Source organism: Felis catus, chromosome E2, assembly GCF_018350175.1.
Source record: "Felis catus isolate Fca126 chromosome E2, F.catus_Fca126_mat1.0, whole genome shotgun sequence".
Taxonomy (NCBI): Eukaryota; Metazoa; Chordata; class Mammalia; order Carnivora; family Felidae; genus Felis; species Felis catus.
The window spans coordinates 17,205,810-17,224,610 of NC_058382.1; the positions used below are offsets into that span (position 1 = coordinate 17,205,810).

General features: G+C 38.4%; 1 protein-coding gene across 6 annotated transcripts in view; it reads right to left on the reverse strand.

Annotated features, from left to right (window-relative positions):
- Positions 1–15,713, reverse strand: part of ZNF461 (zinc finger protein 461) — a 34,088-nt gene extending 18,375 nt beyond the window's left edge. For 3 of the 6 annotated variants that reach the window (XM_019818782.3, XM_006941444.5, XM_011290041.4), the window contains exons 1-2: positions 15,575–15,713; positions 13,072–13,163 (exon numbers count right to left, since the gene is read on the reverse strand). Coding sequence is in view for 3 of the 6 variants with exons in the window: in XM_006941444.5 (XP_006941506.1) it covers positions 13,072–13,080 (9 nt within the window). In the remaining 3 variants the exon portion in view is untranslated. Of the gene's footprint in view, positions 1–5,469; positions 5,570–13,071; positions 13,164–15,574 lie in introns of those variants that run through there. The other 3 variants (XM_045045483.1, XM_011290040.4, XM_006941445.3) reach the window with 3 other exon arrangements.
- Between the last annotated feature and the right edge of the window lie 3,088 nt (positions 15,714–18,801).

The following is an 18,801-nucleotide window of genomic DNA, read 5'->3' on the forward strand; positions in this document are numbered from 1 at the left end:
TAGAACAACATTTCCCATCCCATATGCTCTTCTTCAGTGTAATCTGGACATGCCCCCACACCACTTGTATAGGAACTATGTTTCTGCCCTTGAACCGGATCCTGAGAAAACAAGTTAACTTACTCAACTTAAAGTATAGCAGAAATGACTTCTGAAGCTAGAATATAAAAATGTCTCCCTATCCAGTGAGAACCTACACCAATTCCTGTAATGTAGATTTGAAAAAGTAAAAATTGTGGAAAAATTCGAAGATTTCTCATGTGTGATTCAATTAACCATTTTTCCCTGACAACAGCACTTCCGGTGAGGACATCTTAGCTGGGTGGCTGGTTTTTCTCCTACAGTCTTACTCTGCTCTCAATCTCACATTGTCCTCTCTGCTCCTCAGTGCTGGTGCCAACAACTGTCCCTCCTTCTCTAAAATCTAATGTCGTCATTTTATCAGACTATACATGCATTATTTCTACTTATTATAGTGATTAGCTGACATCCGGCTTTTTCCCCCCTAGGAATTTTAGCTCCTGGCTCAGTGCCACTATCTCCAATACTACTCCTATATTAATTCTCAGTAATTTCAAATATCTATATAAGTATTCCAACTATTAACCTGGCCTCCCAATTCTCTCACCTCCTCTCCAATGATCTTGCCTTCCACTCTAGTTTACTCTTCAGGTCACTACCCTAGTAACTGCAACATCTCCAAAATATCAGTGTCCTTCTCTCTGGTCACCTTTATTATTACTTTTTAATGTTTTATTTTATTTTAGGGAGAGAAAGCAGGGGAGGGGCAGAGAGAGAGAGGGAGACAGAGGATCCAAAGCAGGCTCTGCACTGACAACAGAAAGTCCAATGTGGGGCTCAAACTCACCAATGACGGGATCATGACCTGTGCCAAAGTCGGACGCTTAATCGACTGAGCCACCTAGCTAGTCGCCCCACCTTTTTTTTAAATTATTTAATTTCTTTTGAGAGAAAGAGAGAGACAACATGCGTGCATGAACAGGGGACGGGCAGAGAGAGAGGGAGAGGAAATTCCAAGCAGGTTCTGTGCTGTTAGAGTGCAATCTCTGGTCACCTTTACATTGTCACTCACCCCACTCATACCTCTTCTCTTCTTACCCAACTTAAATTCTATGTTCAACTAATCATCTAACTTCATAATGACTGCTAAGATGAACTTCCTTTTCATACTTGCTTAGCAAAGCCTGAATCCTACATAAATCTAACTCTCTTCTTACTCTGTCACTGTATCTATGTAGCCAAACATGACTAGAGAAAATAACCAACCTTAATGACAGGTTTTCATTTTTATATTTTATTTTCCTTTCTTAAATCGTTCAGAACAACAACAACAAAAAAGATAAACATTCAGAGGTCTTATTCCCAACCCTTTCCTTTCCATTGTCTCCCACCTCCTAACCGCTATAGATGAGCAATTTTATAAGTTTTTTTTTGTATGTCTTTGCAAAGTTTTTATGCAATTATAAATACATATGTATGTATTATTTTTCACACTTTTACACAAAAGGTAACATACTATAATATATACATTGTTCTGTATTTTATTTTTGAATTCTAAGGTTAATGGTTTCCTTATTTTCCTATAGGTACTTATCACCCATTTTTTTGTATTTATCATAGTTTATTTAACCAGGCATCTATAAATGGACAGTTGGTTGTTTCTAATCTTTTGCTATAATAAGCAACAGTGCAATGAATACTTATATAAATGTGTCATTTTGTATATACACAGATATATCTGTAACAGAAAATCTCAGAAATCAGATTGCTAGGTCAAAATGGAAAATGCACTTGTAATTTTGGTAGATGCTATCAAATTTGCCCTCCACAGTGGCTGGACGATTTTCTCAGATACCAGCAATATATGAGAGTACCTGTTTCCTCACAGCAAAGCCAGCAAAGTGTTTTGTCAAAATATTTTGTTTTTATCCATTTAATAAGGTAAAGAAATTGTATGTCAGTAGAATTTTAATTGGTATTTCTTGAATTATTTATTGAGTATTTTTTAAAGGGCTTTTTATGTTTCTTTTCCTGTGAAAATTCTGTTCATATACTTTGACTCTATCCTACTGGGCTGTTGGTCTCTTTTTTAAATTTCTTAGTCTTTATAGGGGTGTCTGGGTGGCTCAGTTGGTTAAGCGTCCGACTTCGGCTCAGGTCATGATCTCATGGTTTGTGAGTTCAAGCTCCCCGTCAGGCTCTATGCTGACAGCTCAGAGCCTGGAACCTGCTTTATATTCTGTGTGTGTGTGTCTCTCTCTCTCTGCCCCTCCCCCACTCGTGTGCACTCTCTCTCAAAAATAAATGTTAAAAAAATTAAAAAATAATAAATTTCTTAGTGTTTATAAAATAGATAAGTTTAGCATCTGTACATGAATTGTAAATACTTTCCCAATTTTGTAATTTCTCTTCTGACTTTGCTTACCAGTGTTTCTTGCCATACAGAAGTTTTTTTATTTTTATGTAGTCAAATTTGTTAATACTTTCTCTTTTAGTTTCTACAATTTTGAGTCCTAGTTAGGCAGTTCTTCCTCACATCAAAGTTATGAAGGAATTCTCCCATGTTTTAATCTGGTAATGTTATAATTGCATTTTAAAAACTTAAATGACTCAGTTTAATTGGAGCTTATCCTATATGGTACATGAGATAAAGACTGGGCTTATTATTTTCCAACATGGCTACCTAGCTATCCAATACCATTCATCAAGTCTATCTTTAACCAAGGAGGTAAAAGAACTGTACCGTGAAAACTGTAAGATGCTGATGAAAGAAAAGTGAAGAAGACACATCTGAAAAGATATTCTATGCATAAGGAAATGGAAGAATTAACATTGTTAAAATGTCCACACTACTCAAAGGAATCTACAGATTCAATGTAATCCTTCAAATCCCAGTGGCATTTTTCACAGAAATACAACAAACAATCCTAAAATTTGCACGGAACCACCAAAGACCTCAAATAACCAAACAATCTTGAAAAAAAGGAACAAAGCTGGAGACATCACATGTCCTAATTTCAACCACATTACAAAGCTATCGTAATCAAAATAGTATGGTATTGGCATAAAAACAGACACATAGATCAATGAAACAGAACAGGGAACCCAAATACCACATACAGTCAATTAATTTATGACAAAGGAGCCAAGAATATACAGTGAGAAAAGGACAGTCTCTTCAATAAATGGTGATGGGAAAACTGGACAGTCATATGCATAACAATGAAACTGTAGCACTATCTTATACCATACACAAAAATCAACTCAAAATGGATTAAAGACTTGAATGTAGAACCTGAAACTATAAAACTTCTAGAGGCAATCATACAGGTAAAGGTACTTGACACTGATTTTGGTGATGATTTTTTTGGATTTGAAGAGCAAAGAAGAGCAAGAGCAGAAGAAGAGCCAGAAGAGCAAAGGCAACAAAAGCAAACATAAACAAATGGGACTATATCAAACTAAAAACCTTCTTTATAACAAAGGAAACCATCAAAAAAAGGAAAAGGCAACTTACAGGGAGAAAATTTTTGTAAATCATGTATCTGATAAGGATTTAATATTCAAAATATATAATGGACTCCTACAACTCAATAGCAAAAGAAAATAAATAATAAATAATCTGATTTAAAAATGGGAAGAGGAATCAACAAAACTAAAAGGAAATTGATGGAATGGGAAAAGATATTTGCAAATGACGTATCAGATAAAGGGTTAGTATCCCAAAGCTACAAATAACTTACCAAATTCAACTCCCAAAAAAACAAATAATCCAGTGAAGAAATGGGCAGAAGACAAGAATAGACACTTTTCCAAAGAAGACATCCAGATGACCAACAGATACATGAAAAGATGCTCAGTCCCTCATCATCAGGGAAATACAAATCAAAACCACACTGAGATACCACCTTATACCCATCAGAGTGTCTAAAATTAACAACTCAGGAAACAATAGATACTGGCAAGGATATTATGAAATGGGAACCCTCTTGCACTATTGGTGGGAATGTAAACTGGTGCAGCCGCTCTGGAAAACAGTGTGGAGGTTCCTCAAAAAATTAAAAATAGAACTACCCTATGACCCAACAATAGCACTACTAGGAATTTATCCAAAGGATACAGGAATGCTGACTCACAGGGCACATGTACCCCAATGTTTATAACAGCACTTTCAACAACAGCCAAATTATGGAAAGAGCCTAAATGTCCATCCACTGATGAACGGATAAAGAAGATGTGGCTTATATATAGAATGGAATACCACTTGGCAATGAGAAAGAATGAAATCATGCTATTTGGGGCAATGTGGATGGAACTGGAGGGTATTATACTAAGTAAAATAAGTCAGTCAGAGAAAGAAAGATATATTTTTTCACTCATGTGGAACTTGAGAAACTTAACAGAAGACCATGGGGAAAGGAAAGGGGAAAAATAGTTACAAACAGAGAGGGAAGTAGGCAAACCATAAGAGACTCTTAAATACAAAAAACAGAGGGCTGATGGGGGACAGGGGAGAGGGGAAAATGGGTGATGGGCATTGAGGAGGGCACTTGTTGGGATGAGCACTGGGTGTTGTTACGTAAGTGATGAATCACGGGAATCTTCCCCAAAAAACAAGAGCACACTATAAATATTGTATGTTAGCCAATTTGACAATAAATTATATTTTTTATTTTTAATTTTTTTTTAAACATTTATTTTTGAGAGACAGATAGAGACAGAGCATGAGCAGGGGAGGAACGGAGAGAAAGGGAGACACAGAATCTGAAGCAGGCTCCAGGCTCCGAGCTGTCAGCACAGAGCCCGATGGGGGGCTCAAACTCATGAACCAGATCATGACCTGAGCTGAAGTCAGATGCCCAACCGACTGAGCCACTCAGGCGCCCCAACAATAAATTACATTTTTAAAAAAATTAAAAAATACAAATGGGAAGAGAATCTGAAAAGACATTTTTCCAAGGAAGACATAAAAACAGCCAACAGTTACATGAAAAGGTGTTTAAAATCACTGATCATCAGGGAAATGCAAATCAAAACCACAATGAGATATCTCCTTGTACCTGTTAGAATGGCTATTATCAAAAAGACAATACATAACAAGCATTGGCAAGGATGTGGAGAAAAGGGAACCCTTGTGCACTGTTGGTGAGAAATGTAAACTGATGAACCTACTATGGGAAAACAATATGAAGATTCCTCAAAAAAATTGAAAATAGAACTACCATATGATCCAGCAATTCCACTTCTGGGTAATTATCTAAAGGAAATGAAAATATCTACTTGAAAAAATACTGGGACTTCCATGTTCACTGCAGCATTATTTATAATAGGCAACACAATAAAACAACCTAAATGTCCACCAAAGGATGAATGGATACGGAAAATGTGATACAGACACACGCACACACAACTATTATTCAGCCATTAAACAAAACAAGGAAATCTTACCATTTCCAACAACTTGGATGGACCTTGATGGCATTATACTAGGTGAAGTAAGTCAGACAGAGAAAGACAAATACCACATGATCTCATTTATGTGTGAAATCTAAAAACAGAAAACAAAAATCAAACTCATAGGTACAGAGAACAGACTGGTGGCTGTCAGAGGCACAGGGAGATGGGTGGGCAAAATGGAAGAAGGTGGTCAAAAGGTTATAAACTTCCCGTGATAAAATTAATAAACCCTTGGGAGATATAATGTACAACATGGTGACTATGGTTATAAATACTCTATTGTATATTTGAAAGTTGCTAAATGACTAGATCTGAAAAGTTCTCATCACAAGAAAAAAACTTGTAAGTATGTGTGGTAATGAATATTAACTAGACTCACTATGGTGATCACTTTGTAACATATACATAACATATACATATACTGAACTATATTGTGCACCCAAAACTAACATGACAGGCCAATTATATCTTAATAAAAAAGTCCATCATTAGCCTACTGTTTTGAAATGTCACTTTTACCCATATTAAATTACCATTTGCAGGTACATTTCTAGATTTTTCTATTCCATTCTTTTGATCTATTTATACATCAGTACCATGGGGTTTTAAGTATCATGCTTTATATTATGTATAATTATATAAATTATCTGGTAGAACTTATTTCTTCTCTAATGGGGGATTAACAAGATTCAGAATCACAGTCAACAATATATAATATACAATGTTGAGTACACAATCAAAAATCATTAGGGGTGCGGGGCACATGGGTGGCTCAGTCAGTTGAGTGCCCAACTTCGGCTCAGGTCATGATTTCACGATCCGTGGGTTCCAGCCCTGCATCGGGCTCTGTGTTGACAGCTCAGAACCTTGAGCCTGCTTCAGATTCTGTGTCTCCCTCTCTCTCTGCCCCTCCCCCACTCTGTGTGTGTCTCTCTCTCTCTCCTTCAAAATAAACATTAAAAAGAATTTTTTTAATCATTAGATTACTAGTAAAATATTTACTAGAAATACAAAAAAAAGAAGAAAATGTGACCCATACTCAAAAGAAAATCACCTAATAGAAAAACAAATAAATGATTCAGATGTTGAAATTAGTTAGCAAAGATTTGAGAACTTTAGGTACTTTTAAAAAGAACCAAAGGCGGGGCGCCTGGGTGGCGCAGTCGGTTAAGCGTCCGACTTCAGCCAGGTCACGATCTCACGGTCCGGGAGTTCGAGCCCCGCGTCAGGCTCTGGGCTGATGGCTCAGAGCCTGGAGCCTGTTTCCGATTCTGTGTCTCCCTCTCTCTCTGACCCTCCCCCGTTCATGCTCTGTCTCTCTCTGTCCCAAAAATAAATAAACGTTGAAAAAAAAAATTTAAAAGAACCAAAGGCAAATCCTGAAATTGAGAAATAAAAATTCACTGGATGGATCTATAGCATAATAAACACAATAGAAGAAAAGATCAGTAAATTTCAAGACAAGTCCATAGGAATCACTCACTGAAAGTCCAGAGAGAAGACTAAAAAAAAATTTAAAAAGCGAAAAGAGCCATAATGTTCCATGAGACACTTGTCAATCCAACATATGTGTAATTGGAGACTCAGAAGAGCAAAACAAGGCTAAAAAAATCTTTAGAAACATTTGGGAAAATATTTTCAAATTTCATTTTTTAAATACTTATTTATTTATTTTTGAGAGAAGACAAGTGGGGGAGGGGCAGAGAGAGAGAGAGAGAGAGAGAGAGAGAGAGAGAGAGAGAGAGGGAGGGAGACACAGAATCTGAAGTAGGCTCCAGGCTCTGAGCTGTCAGCACAGACCCTAACGTGGGGTTTGAACTCACAAACCATGAGATCATGACCTGAGCTAACTAACTGAGCCACCCAGGCACTCCCAAATTTCATTTTTAAAAAAGCAACTCATAGATTCAAGAAGCTAAATGAACCCCAAGTAACATAAAAACAAAGAATACTAGGGGCACCTAGCTGGCTCAGTTGAGAGAGCACGATCTCAGGGTCACGAGTTAGAGCTCCACATTGGGTGTAGAGATTACTTAAATAAAAGTTTGAAAAAAAACACACAAAGAATACTATACCTATGATCATTATAAACAGCCCACTGAACACCAAGGAAAATGAAAAAAAAAAAAAAACTAATAACAATGGAGGCAAGACAGTATCGTTAAAATGCTGAAAGAAAGCTGTCAACCCCTAATTCTATATCCAACTGAAATCTTTCAGAATTGATGGGGAAATAAAGCTTGGGATTTTGTGTGTGTATTCTGGTTTGTTTTTTGAGAGAAATGAAAGCTGAGAGGTTTGTAGCACAGAAGACCTGTGTTATTAAAAATGTTAAAGCAAGTTCTTCAGGTGGACAAAAAATTGACATTAGGTAAAACCTTCTATCCACAGAGGAATGAAGAGTACCAGAAATGGTAAATTGGGGGGTAAATAGAAAAGATATAATTTTAATTTCAGAATTTCTTCAAAAGATAATTGAAGAAAGAAAAGCACTGTGGTTTTATGTATTTTAAAATAAAATATATGACAACAGAAAAAAAGTGTGAGGGGAAAATGGAAGTATCTAGCTGTAAGATTTCTGCATTATTTGTGAAGTTGTATAAAATAATTAGAAGACTGTGGGGCACCTGGGTGGCTCAGTTGATTAGGCGTCCGACTTCAGCTCAGGTCATGATTTCATGGTTCGTGAGTTCCAGCCCCACGTTGGGCTTTATGCTGACAGCTCAGAGCCTGGAGCCTGCTTCAGATTCTGTGTGTGTGTCTCTCTCTCTGCCCCTCCCCTACTCGCGCCCTGTCTCTCTCTCTCAAAAACAAATGTAAAAAAAAATTTTTTTTCCTTTTTAAATACTAGAAGACTATAATTATCTATTTTTAAGGGCATATTGGAAGCTGCCTGGGTGGCTCAGTTGGTTAAGCATCTGACTCTTGATTTCCACTTAGGTCAGATTTTGTAGTTCATGAGATCGAGCCCTGCAGTTGGCTCTATGCTGACAGCACAGAGTCTAGTTGGGATTCTCTCTCTGCCCCTTCCCTACTTGTGCTTGCTTTCTCTCTCTCTCTCAAAATAAATAAGTAAACTTAAAAAATTAAAATAAAAGCATATTGGAAACCTTGGAACAGCCCCTAAAACAATAAAAGAGTAAAAATAGTATAGCTAATAATCCTATAATGGAGATAAATAAAATACTAAAAAAGTAGTGGAGACACATGAAATACTAAAAAATATAACATGTGTCCAAGAGAAGGCAGGAAAATGGGGGGGGGGGGGGAGGAAGAACAGATGACAAGAAAATAAATTAAAACTTAATAATTACATTGAATTTAAACAGTCCATGGAGAGGTCAGCAAACTTTTTCTGAAAAGGCTCACTTAGTAAATATTTTAGGCTCTATAAGTCACATACAGTCCCCACCACATATTCTTCTTTATTTATTTATAACCCTTCAGAAATGCAGAATCCTTCATAGATTGAGGCTGTAGGCTGGACTAGGCCAGCATGCCACAGATTGCCAACCCCTAGTCTAGATACTTGAAGGTAGAGATTATCAGACTAAATAAAAAAGTAGAACTGCACTATGTGCTGTTATATGAGATACACTTAAAATCAGTTAAAATGAAAGGATAGGGAAAAGATATGCCATGATGTAACAATAAAAGAAACCTGAAGCAGTTATATTAATAAAGAGAACAGAATGCAAGAAAAAGAGTATTACCAAAAGGAACATTTCATAATAAAGGGGTCAATTCATCAAGAGGACATAGAAATCTTGGGGCACTTGGCTGGTTCAGTTGGAAGAACATGCAACTCATATCTCAGGGTTGTGAGTTTGAGCCCCATGTTGGGTGTAGAGATCACTTAAAAATAAATAAGTAAACAGGGGCGCCTCGGTGGCTCAGTCGGTTAAGTGCTGACTTCGGCTCAGGTCATGATCTCACAGTTCGTGAGATTGAGCCCTGCATTAGGCTTTGTACTGACACCTCAGAGCCTGAAGCCTGCTTCAGATTCTGTGTCTCCTCTCTCTGTCCTTCCCCCAGTCACACTCTGTCTCTCTCTTTCTCTCTCAAAAATAAAATAAACATTAAAAAAATTTTTTAATAAATAAAATACAAACAAAAAAAAAGAGGACATAGCAATCCTAAATATGCACGCACCTAACAGAATTTCAAAACACATAAAGCAAAACTGACAAAACTGTAACAGATAAATCTGCAGCTTTATTTGTAGATTTTAGCAGTCCTCTCTCAGTAATTGATAGACCAAGGGACCAAAAGATCAGAAACATAGAACACTTGATTTCATTGATAAACACGCTATCTAACAATAGTATAACACCCCTTTTTTTTCTCAAATGCACATTGAGCATTGACCAAGACAGTACACATTTTGGACCATAAAACAAGTTTCAATAAATTTAAAAGGATCAACGTTCCAGGGTATGTTCTCTGACCACAACAGAAGTAAATCATGAATTAAATGAATTAAGAAAGAAATTCAGAAAGACCTGAATTCAGAATTCAGAAAGATCTAAAAAGTCCCCCAAAATTTGGAAGTTAAAGAAGACTCTTCTAAGTGGCCCATCGCTAAAAGAAAAAACAGAATTATGAACTCAGAAAAGAAGAGAAAATTAAGCACAAAGTATGCAGAAAGAAGGAAAGAATAAGATCAGTAATCAACGAAATAGCAATCTAACCAATGGTAAACTGGAGAGAAAAATCAGTAAAACTAAAAGCTAGTTCTTTGAAAAGATCAATAAAATTGATAAATTGCTTGTATATTGACCAAGAAAAATAGACATGAATTATCAATATCTGACAGGCATTAAAAGGATAATAAGAGAATATTATAAACAGCTTTGTGCTAATAAATTCGACATCAAAATGGAAATAAACTAATTCCTTACAAGATAAATTACTAACTTGATTCAAGAAGAAATAAAATCCCCAAAAGCCCTGTCAATTAAAGAAATTAAAGTCTCTCCATGAAGAAAACTCCATTGTATTTGCTTTCTACTGCTGCTACAACAAATACAGTAGCTTAAAGCAACACATTTATCATCTTACAGTCTGTATGTTAGAGGTCCAACAAGGGTTTCAGTAGACTAACTCAAGGTGCCAGCAGGGCTGTGTACCTTTCTGATGACTCTAGGAAAGAGTCTATTTCCTTGCCTTTTCCTTGCCTTGCCAAGTTTCTGGAGGCCACTTAGGTAGGTCATGGACCCCTTCCTCCATCTTCAAAGCCAGGAGTATGCATATTCCATTCTCACATCTCCCTCTGACCCTGATTCTTCAGATAATCCAAAATAATGTCCCCATCTCAAAATCATTAATTTAATCACATCTGCAAATTCCCTTTTGCCAGATAAGATACCATATTCACAGGTTCCAGGATTAGCATGTAGATAATACTGGGGGTCATTATTCTGCCTACCACAGGTGCATTTGTTGTTGAAGTCTATCAGACAATTAAGGAAGAAATAACACCAGTCAAAAAATTCTTCCAGAAAACAGAAGAGGATGCATTTCTTGACTTATTTTATAAATTAGCGTAGAATAAAGACATTTTCACATAAAGGACGTTGAGAGTATTTATCATCAGAAAACACAAACTATAGGAAATGCTGAAGGAAGATCTTTCAGCTAAAAAGAAATGATATAGGAGCGCCTGGGTGGCTTAGTCGGTTAAGCACCCGACTTTGGCTCAGGTCATGATCTTACAGTTTGTGGGTTTGAGCCCCTCATCAGGTTCTGTGCTGACAGCTCTCTCTCACTGCTTCGTTTTCTTTGTCTCCCTCTCTCTGTCCCTCTTTGGCTTGCACTGTCTCTGTCTCTCAAAAAATGAATGTATGTTAAAAAAATAATAATAAAATTTAAAATTAAAAACAAAAAGAAATTATATCAAACAAATTCAGATCTCAAGAAGTGAGAGTAGCTGAAAATAGTATATACATGGATGCATTTGCAAATAATCCAATAAAGTATTTTTTCAAAATCCTTCACTTCTGTGGATTTTCCCTTTAAAATTTTTATATTGCGCTTTCTTTTTCTTTCCTAATTTGAGATTTGCCATATTATCTTATTAATAATGTTTTTCCTGTTTTCTAACACATATAATTTTTATTTTTATAAATCCCCTCCATATTTCCTACTACTTCCTTTCAACTTAAATATTTTCATTATTTTTGTTAGAAGGACTTAAAGCTGTAACTTTTCCCTTAGAGTCTTACTTAAACTAAATCCCATGGGTTCCAAAATATAGTACTATCATTGAGTACTAGAAATCCTTTGCTTTTAGATTATATTTCTTCTTTGATCCAGGAGTTATTAAGATGGATTTTACAAATTGTTGCTAAGAGTAACTTTATTTTTCTGATTTTGTTGTTATCTTAGCTGCATTTGTGTTCAGAGAACATGGTTTATCATTTCTACTTATTTGGACTTCAGTGTGGCCTAATATTTTATCACTTTTTCTGAATGGTCTATGGAGACTTGAAAAGAATGTATATTCATCATTACTAGGATACAGAATTGAATATATGTCAAAAAGGTAGATTTGATGGAGTATTTCATCCTTACAAAATGTGTTCACTTGGCCTGACTTTGACTGAAAGCGTTAATTAGTATCCTCTACCACTTTCTTCTATCTGCTTTCCTATTTGCTCAAGGAAATTTGATGGTATACTATTTGATACATGTGCATTTATAACTATTTTGTCTTCATTTTGAAATGTATACCTTAGAATTACATAGTGCCCTTCTTTGCCATGTTTAATGGTGGGATATAGCCTGAATTTTTGTCTGTTTTTGGTTTCCATTTGCCTGGTATACTTTATCCATCCTTTCATTAAATTTTCTGAATCAGTTAAGTGTCTAATGCAGAGAATTGAGTTTTTGAGACTCAATCTAAAGGCCTTTTTCTTTTAATAGGTGAGTTAAAAATCATGTATATTTACTGATAGGACATATATTTGTTTTTTGGTCTTTGTTCTATCTTATAATTATTTTGCTCTTTACATATACACACTGTATGTGTGTGTGTGTGTGCGCGCGCGCGTGTGTGTGTGTGTACCTGTGTGCCTTAAATCTTAAGTCTGGTGTTATATAAATTAGTTATTTTTTCTCTCTCTCACTACAAGTTAAGTTTCATAAGGGACAATTTGTAGGTGTCTTTTTCCCCTGCACCCCCCCCCCGCCACTGATTTATTCATAGTTACCTACAAGAGTGCCTGTCACATAGCAGGTATTCAATAAATAATTATTAAATCACCTCATCAAACAAGAGAAACATATTTCTCACAAGAGAAACATATTTCCCTCAAAAGAACAGTATTTTTGTTCTCTCCTTCCCCTGGCAGAAGGCTGAGCATATGGGAAATGAAAAATGACTTACTGAATGAGTAGAAGAACACTGGTTAGAAAGAAGAGGAGCAAAAAAGGAAGACTTTGAATTTTTGAAACCAACACTTACTCACTAGTCAGTTATTGTATGATAATCAATTGGGCAACAGTATCAGGATAAAGAATGCTAATACTCCTTTGACTATATATATAAAAAAAGACTGTATCAATTAGGAACAAAAAAACCCACCAACTTACATGGGCCATGGCTTTTTTTAGAATTCAATGTATTTATTAGTCCTCTTCTTAGTTCCACTTTAGAAGAAACTCACAGTCCAAAGAAAGTATTGCTGGATGAAAGGGGTTTAAAAAAAAAGACATCAGATGGTCTTGCCTCTTAGCACCCAAAGTGCTAATGTAGAATGACATTTTTCTTCCCCCTACATGTCTACTATGCCCAGGCCCCATACACACATACATAAACTGTTAGAGAGAAACTGGACAAATCCCAACCTTACTCAAAACAAGGAGGGAAGCCAGGTATAACAGGATGGATTCAAGAAAGACTGGAGCCAGGTTTTTTAGCAAGAAAGATTTAGAGAGTCAGACCAGTGTCCAAACCCTATGATAAAATGGACCCAACCAACATGTTCAGACTTATCCTGACAAGATCTTCACCGAAATAAAAGGGAAAAGGTAAAGGAAATAGACATTACAAAAAGATCAGGGATAGAAAATGATCCAATGATCACTTGGATCAAAACGATCCAACGAGGGGTGCCTGGGTGGCTCAGTCAGTTAAGCACCCGACTTCGGCTCAGGTTATGATCTCACAGTTTGTGAGTTCGAGCCCCAGGTCGGGCTCTGTGCTGACAGCTCAGAGCCTGGAGCCTGCTTCAGATTCTGGATCTCCCTCTCTCTTTGCCCCTCTTCCACTCACGCTCTCTCTCTCAAAAATAAATACAAAAAAAAAATTTTTTTAATGTTCCAACAAATGTCTCACAAGAATTTCAAAAATAGAGACTGATGGTACACAGATGGAAAAGAAAAAATAAATAGAACAAAAATTTCCAGAACAAAATAAATACTTGAGACTTCAGTTTGAAGTACTGGTGAAATCTGGGGCGCCTGGGTGGCGCAGTCGGTTAAGCGTCCGACTTCAGCCAGGTCACGATCTCGCGGTCCGTGAGTTCGAGCCCCGCGTCGGGCTCTGGGCTGATGGCTCGGAGCCTGGAGCCTGTTTCCGATTCTGTGTCTCCCTCTCTCTCTGCCCCTCGCCCGTTCATGCTCTGTCTCTCTCTGTCCCAAAAATAAATAAACGTTGAAAAAAAAAAATTTGAAGTACTGGTGAAATTTAAAAAATCACACCTGGGGGCACCTGAGTGGTTTAGTCAGTTAAGCGTCCCACTCTTGGTTTCAGCTCAGGTCATGATATCATGGGTTCGTGAGCTCCAGCCCTGCACTGGGTTCCCTGCTGCCTGTGAGGAGCCTGCTTGAGATTCTTTCTCTCCCCCGCCCCCCACCCCCAACTCACTCTCTCAAAATAAACTTAAGAAAAAATAATAAACCTCTTAAAAAAAAATCACACCTGGAAGCATTCTGGAAAATCTTCTGAAATTTATTCCTGAGTACAGACAAAAAGACCTAAATATCTTATAATAAATAATCACAAAACAATGTGTATTGTAGTCTAATCTTTGGCGGGAAAACATACATATATGCACAAATATATATACATATGCATATATGTATGCATATAAGGAAGGTGAAAGCATTTGTAATAAGGTGTTCAGAGTGGTTGAAGAATTACAGACAACTTTAGTTTAAATGAAGTAATATAATAAAAAATGTTTAAACTTAATATGAACATTTCAGATAAGAAACAGTACATAATAAATAATCTTAGACACTGATTTTGGATGTGCAATAGTGCCATTATTTCCTCCTACTCTAGGTGTTTTTAAGGTGAATGGCAGAAGTAGTGAGGTAGAGAGTGGAGAACTAGGAGACACCAGGCCTTTCCCAAATAATCTCCACACCCGATGTGGGGCTGGAACTCACAACCCAGAGATCACGAGTTGCATACTCTGCGGCCTGAGCCCCCAACCAAGCCTTTCTTGAAGCTTAAAAATTGTGTGACCTTGAGGTGATGTGGAGTAGACATTGTCTGTGGCCATGGTAACTATGTTTCTGTGATACTTGGTGATGTGTATGAGTTCTTCAGATAATTGTTGGGGATAAGGGCTAAGTGGGTATGAGGGCGGTTTGTGGTTGGGGAGGGGTTATTTTGTTTTGTTTTACCATACTTGTGGCTTTGTCCAAGGATGTGTGATGATAAACGTGGGTTGGATAATGTGATTTTGCCTTGTGTTGTATGAATCTACAAGCGACTACTGGAATGTCTCCCTAACTGACTGATTAGGTGAGCCTGGGTGTAATGATTTGTGGAACTGTGCTTTTCTCTTTTATGCAAGTATATGGGGCTTACACAAATAACCACCCGCAATCACAGTCACAATCACATGCAAACCCCATTCACACAAAAGGTCGTGCAGACAATTACACTGTCACAAAAGCACGATCCCGAATCCAGTCGCTGTCACAACAAACAGCCAAATTTACTTATACACTTAAACTCTATAGTTTCCTTCACACACTCAAAACAACCCAATCTATCCACCCTAGGGCAGCTCCCACACTTAAGAGGCCTAACACTCCAGACACTCCTCTTACCAAGCCCTCGAGCTCCGGGATTCCTTACCTTCAGCATCCTCAGGAAAGGTCCTAGTCCAAATTCTGATTCGCATTCCAGGCGAGGCCGGACGCCTCGCCCGGCACACACCACTGCCTCACCGCCCTCTGCGGCCGACTTTCCCACCGGAAGTAGCGTTGGACCACAGTGTCTTCTGGGAAACGTAGTCCGAAAGGGAAAACCCTCCGGAACTGAACCAGGTAAATCTTCCAGGCTTCGGGATGCACCTGCGCAGCTTCGTTCGGGCCTCGAGTGATGTCACAACCTCCCCGTTTCCAAGGCTCAGACCCGAATTTGGGGTCTGAATTCTGGACCTCGGATTCCTCTAAGGGCGGATTTCAGGCCTGGCACCGTGGCTGTCCCTACCCCCTCAACGTGGACGCGCACGTGCTGTGGTTTGAGAGGATTGTTGTTGTCTGGTGCGGAGGGATCCGGCTTTCATCTGTAAGGTGGCGATGCGAGATATGTTGTCTGAGTCGGAAGGTGCGAGTGCCCGAGGGTGAGTCGGCACAAGAGGAAGAGGATGTACGTTACACCGACTGAGTTGTCATACGCGAGGAAACTCGTTTGTGAAACGTTTTTGAGGCCGTTTGAAATAGCGGTCGTGCTGTATACCCGTGTGAGTTCACGCGGTGAACACGGCCACGTTCCGTGATTATGAGGTGGTGTAATATGTCGTGGCTTATGCGTGAGGGGCCATTTGAGACGGTATGATTGATTACGCACGCTTGCGGGCGACGAGGCTATGCGAGCAGTGACCTTGTAACATTCTGTGGGAGGCTGTTTGTGTTGAGTCTACTACCGTACTAGCAGGAGCGGTTGGCTGTAGTGAGTGTCGCGAGAAGGAAGGAAGCTGGACCTGCCCGAGACCCGGGGGACCCAGAGGGGCGGGGCAAGCGCGTACTGAGCCTTGCATAGATGCGTGGGAGAGGCATGAAGCGACGTGTGACGTCTGAGTGTGTGTGAGCTACCAGAATTGACTGAGAGGGTGGAAGCTAGTACAGATTACCTGCCAGAAGGGACAGATCTAAAGATTTCTAACCTTGTTGAAAGTCCAGAAACCGCATCTCAAATTGTGATGTGAGGAAATGTATCTGTGACAAGTGATTGTTTCTGAGTCTGATTCTTGGTTACGTGTATGAGATGGTTTGCACTTGATATTGTCCAAGGTGTTGAGTGAAATATACAAAGTATGTGAAAGTGATGTGTGACTGTACCCAAGTCTCGGATGAATTGTATGACAGTGAAAGGGCAGGTGATTACAACGTTGTAACTTTGAGGTTGATATATGTGAGCTTTAACTGAGTGTGACTCATGTGAGGGATTTGGTTAATTTGTTTTTGTGTGTTTTGATGCAACTTACGCAAGTTAGAAATCTGGATGGGAGATGGAGTGGTTATTATCTAAATGTAGTAACTATATGAGACATAGCAGTATTCTGGAGTGTGTGAAATTGAGTATGTGGTGATACCTACTCTATACCTCTTTACTTATCTCTAGAAAGATAATGATAATTAAGTTTCCTGGAGCATTGGTTTTAACTTGAAAATTAAATTTCCAAGGGAAATTTTTAAAAAAAAACTAACTATAACTTAAAACATGATTTTAAAAATATGAAATAATTTGAGGCACCTGGGTGACTCAGTGGCTTGAGCCTCGGACTCTTGATTTTGGCACAGGTCATGATCCCAGGGTCATGGGATTGCAACCTGATGGGGCTCTGTGCCGAGCGTGGAGCCTGCTTAAGATTCTCCCTCTGTCTCTCTCTGCTCCTCTCCCCGACGCTCGCTCTCTCTAAAATAAATTTTAAGGGGCACCTGAGTGGCTCAATCAGTTAAACATCTGACTTCCGCTCAGGTCATGATATCACGGTTGGTGAGTTTGAGCCCCGTGACAGCACAGAGCCTGGAACCTGCTTCTGCGTCTCCTTCTCTCTCTGCCCCACCCCTGCTTGCACTCTCTCTCTCTCAAAAATAAACATAAAATTTTTTAATTAAAAAAGTAAAATAAGTTTTAAAAATGTGAAGTAATTTATTGTGATGAATGCAAAATGATCATGAAAGATTTTTTTTTTTTATCTCTGTTATAGAGTAACTCGGAGTATGGTTAGTATTCTTTGGTGGAAGTGAAATAGGTGGGAAGTCTACTAAGTTCTTAATCTGTATAAGTGAGAGTTCTAGGTGAAGTGAACAAAAACATAAAAGCAGTTATGGCCCTTCAGTCAATTCTCAGACTTGACCCTTGCATATACAGACACAGAACCCCTTGAATGAAAAACCCTTGTCACACTGCTAGAAATGTATGCTGATAACTTTCCCCCATACCTTCCCAAAGGAACCCACAGCCTTTACCAGGTGATTGGATAGTAAGGAAAAGGAAATAATCAGACCTTGGACACTGGTTTTGAGCTGACACAAATTCCAGGAGACCCCAAACCTCATTGGTCTACCAATCAGAATAGGGGCTTATAGAGGTCAGGTGAGCGATGGAGTTTTAGCTAAGGTCCATCTCATAGCAGACCCAATGGGTGCCTGAACCCATGAACCCCATCGTGTGTTTTTCCCCCAATTCTGTAATGGATAATTGGAATAGGTATACTCAGCAACTGTCTCTCTGGCCTGTTGAGTGAGGGCTAATATAATGGGAAAGGACAAGTAGAAATTACTAAAAAAAAATAATAAACCAAAAGCAATATTACATGCTTGGAGGGATTGCAGAGATTAGTGCCACCATTAAGAACTTTAAAGATGCAGGGGTGGTGATTCCCACCGTATCGCCATTCAACTTGCCTATTTGGCCTCTGCAGAGGACGGATCTTGGAGAATGACTGTGGATCATCATAAGCTTAATCAGGTGGTAACTCCAATTGTAGCTATTCCGGCAGATGTGGTTTCATTGCTTGAGCAAATTAACGCATCCCCTGGTACCTGCTATGCAATTACTGACAATTCCCCCCCCCTCCATCCCTGTTAATAAAGACTACCAGAAGCAGCTGTTTTCAGTTGGCAAGAACAAGCAATATATCTTCAATGTCCTACCTCAGCAGTACGTCAGCTCTCCAGCCCTATAATTTAGTTTACAGGGATGATAATTTAGTTCACAGGGATCTTAATTATCTTTTCCTTACACAAGGTGTTACACTGATCAATTACATTTGATGACATTATGCCTATAGGACCTAGTGAGCAAGAATTGGCAACTACTCTAGATTTACTGGTAAGACATCTGTATGTCGG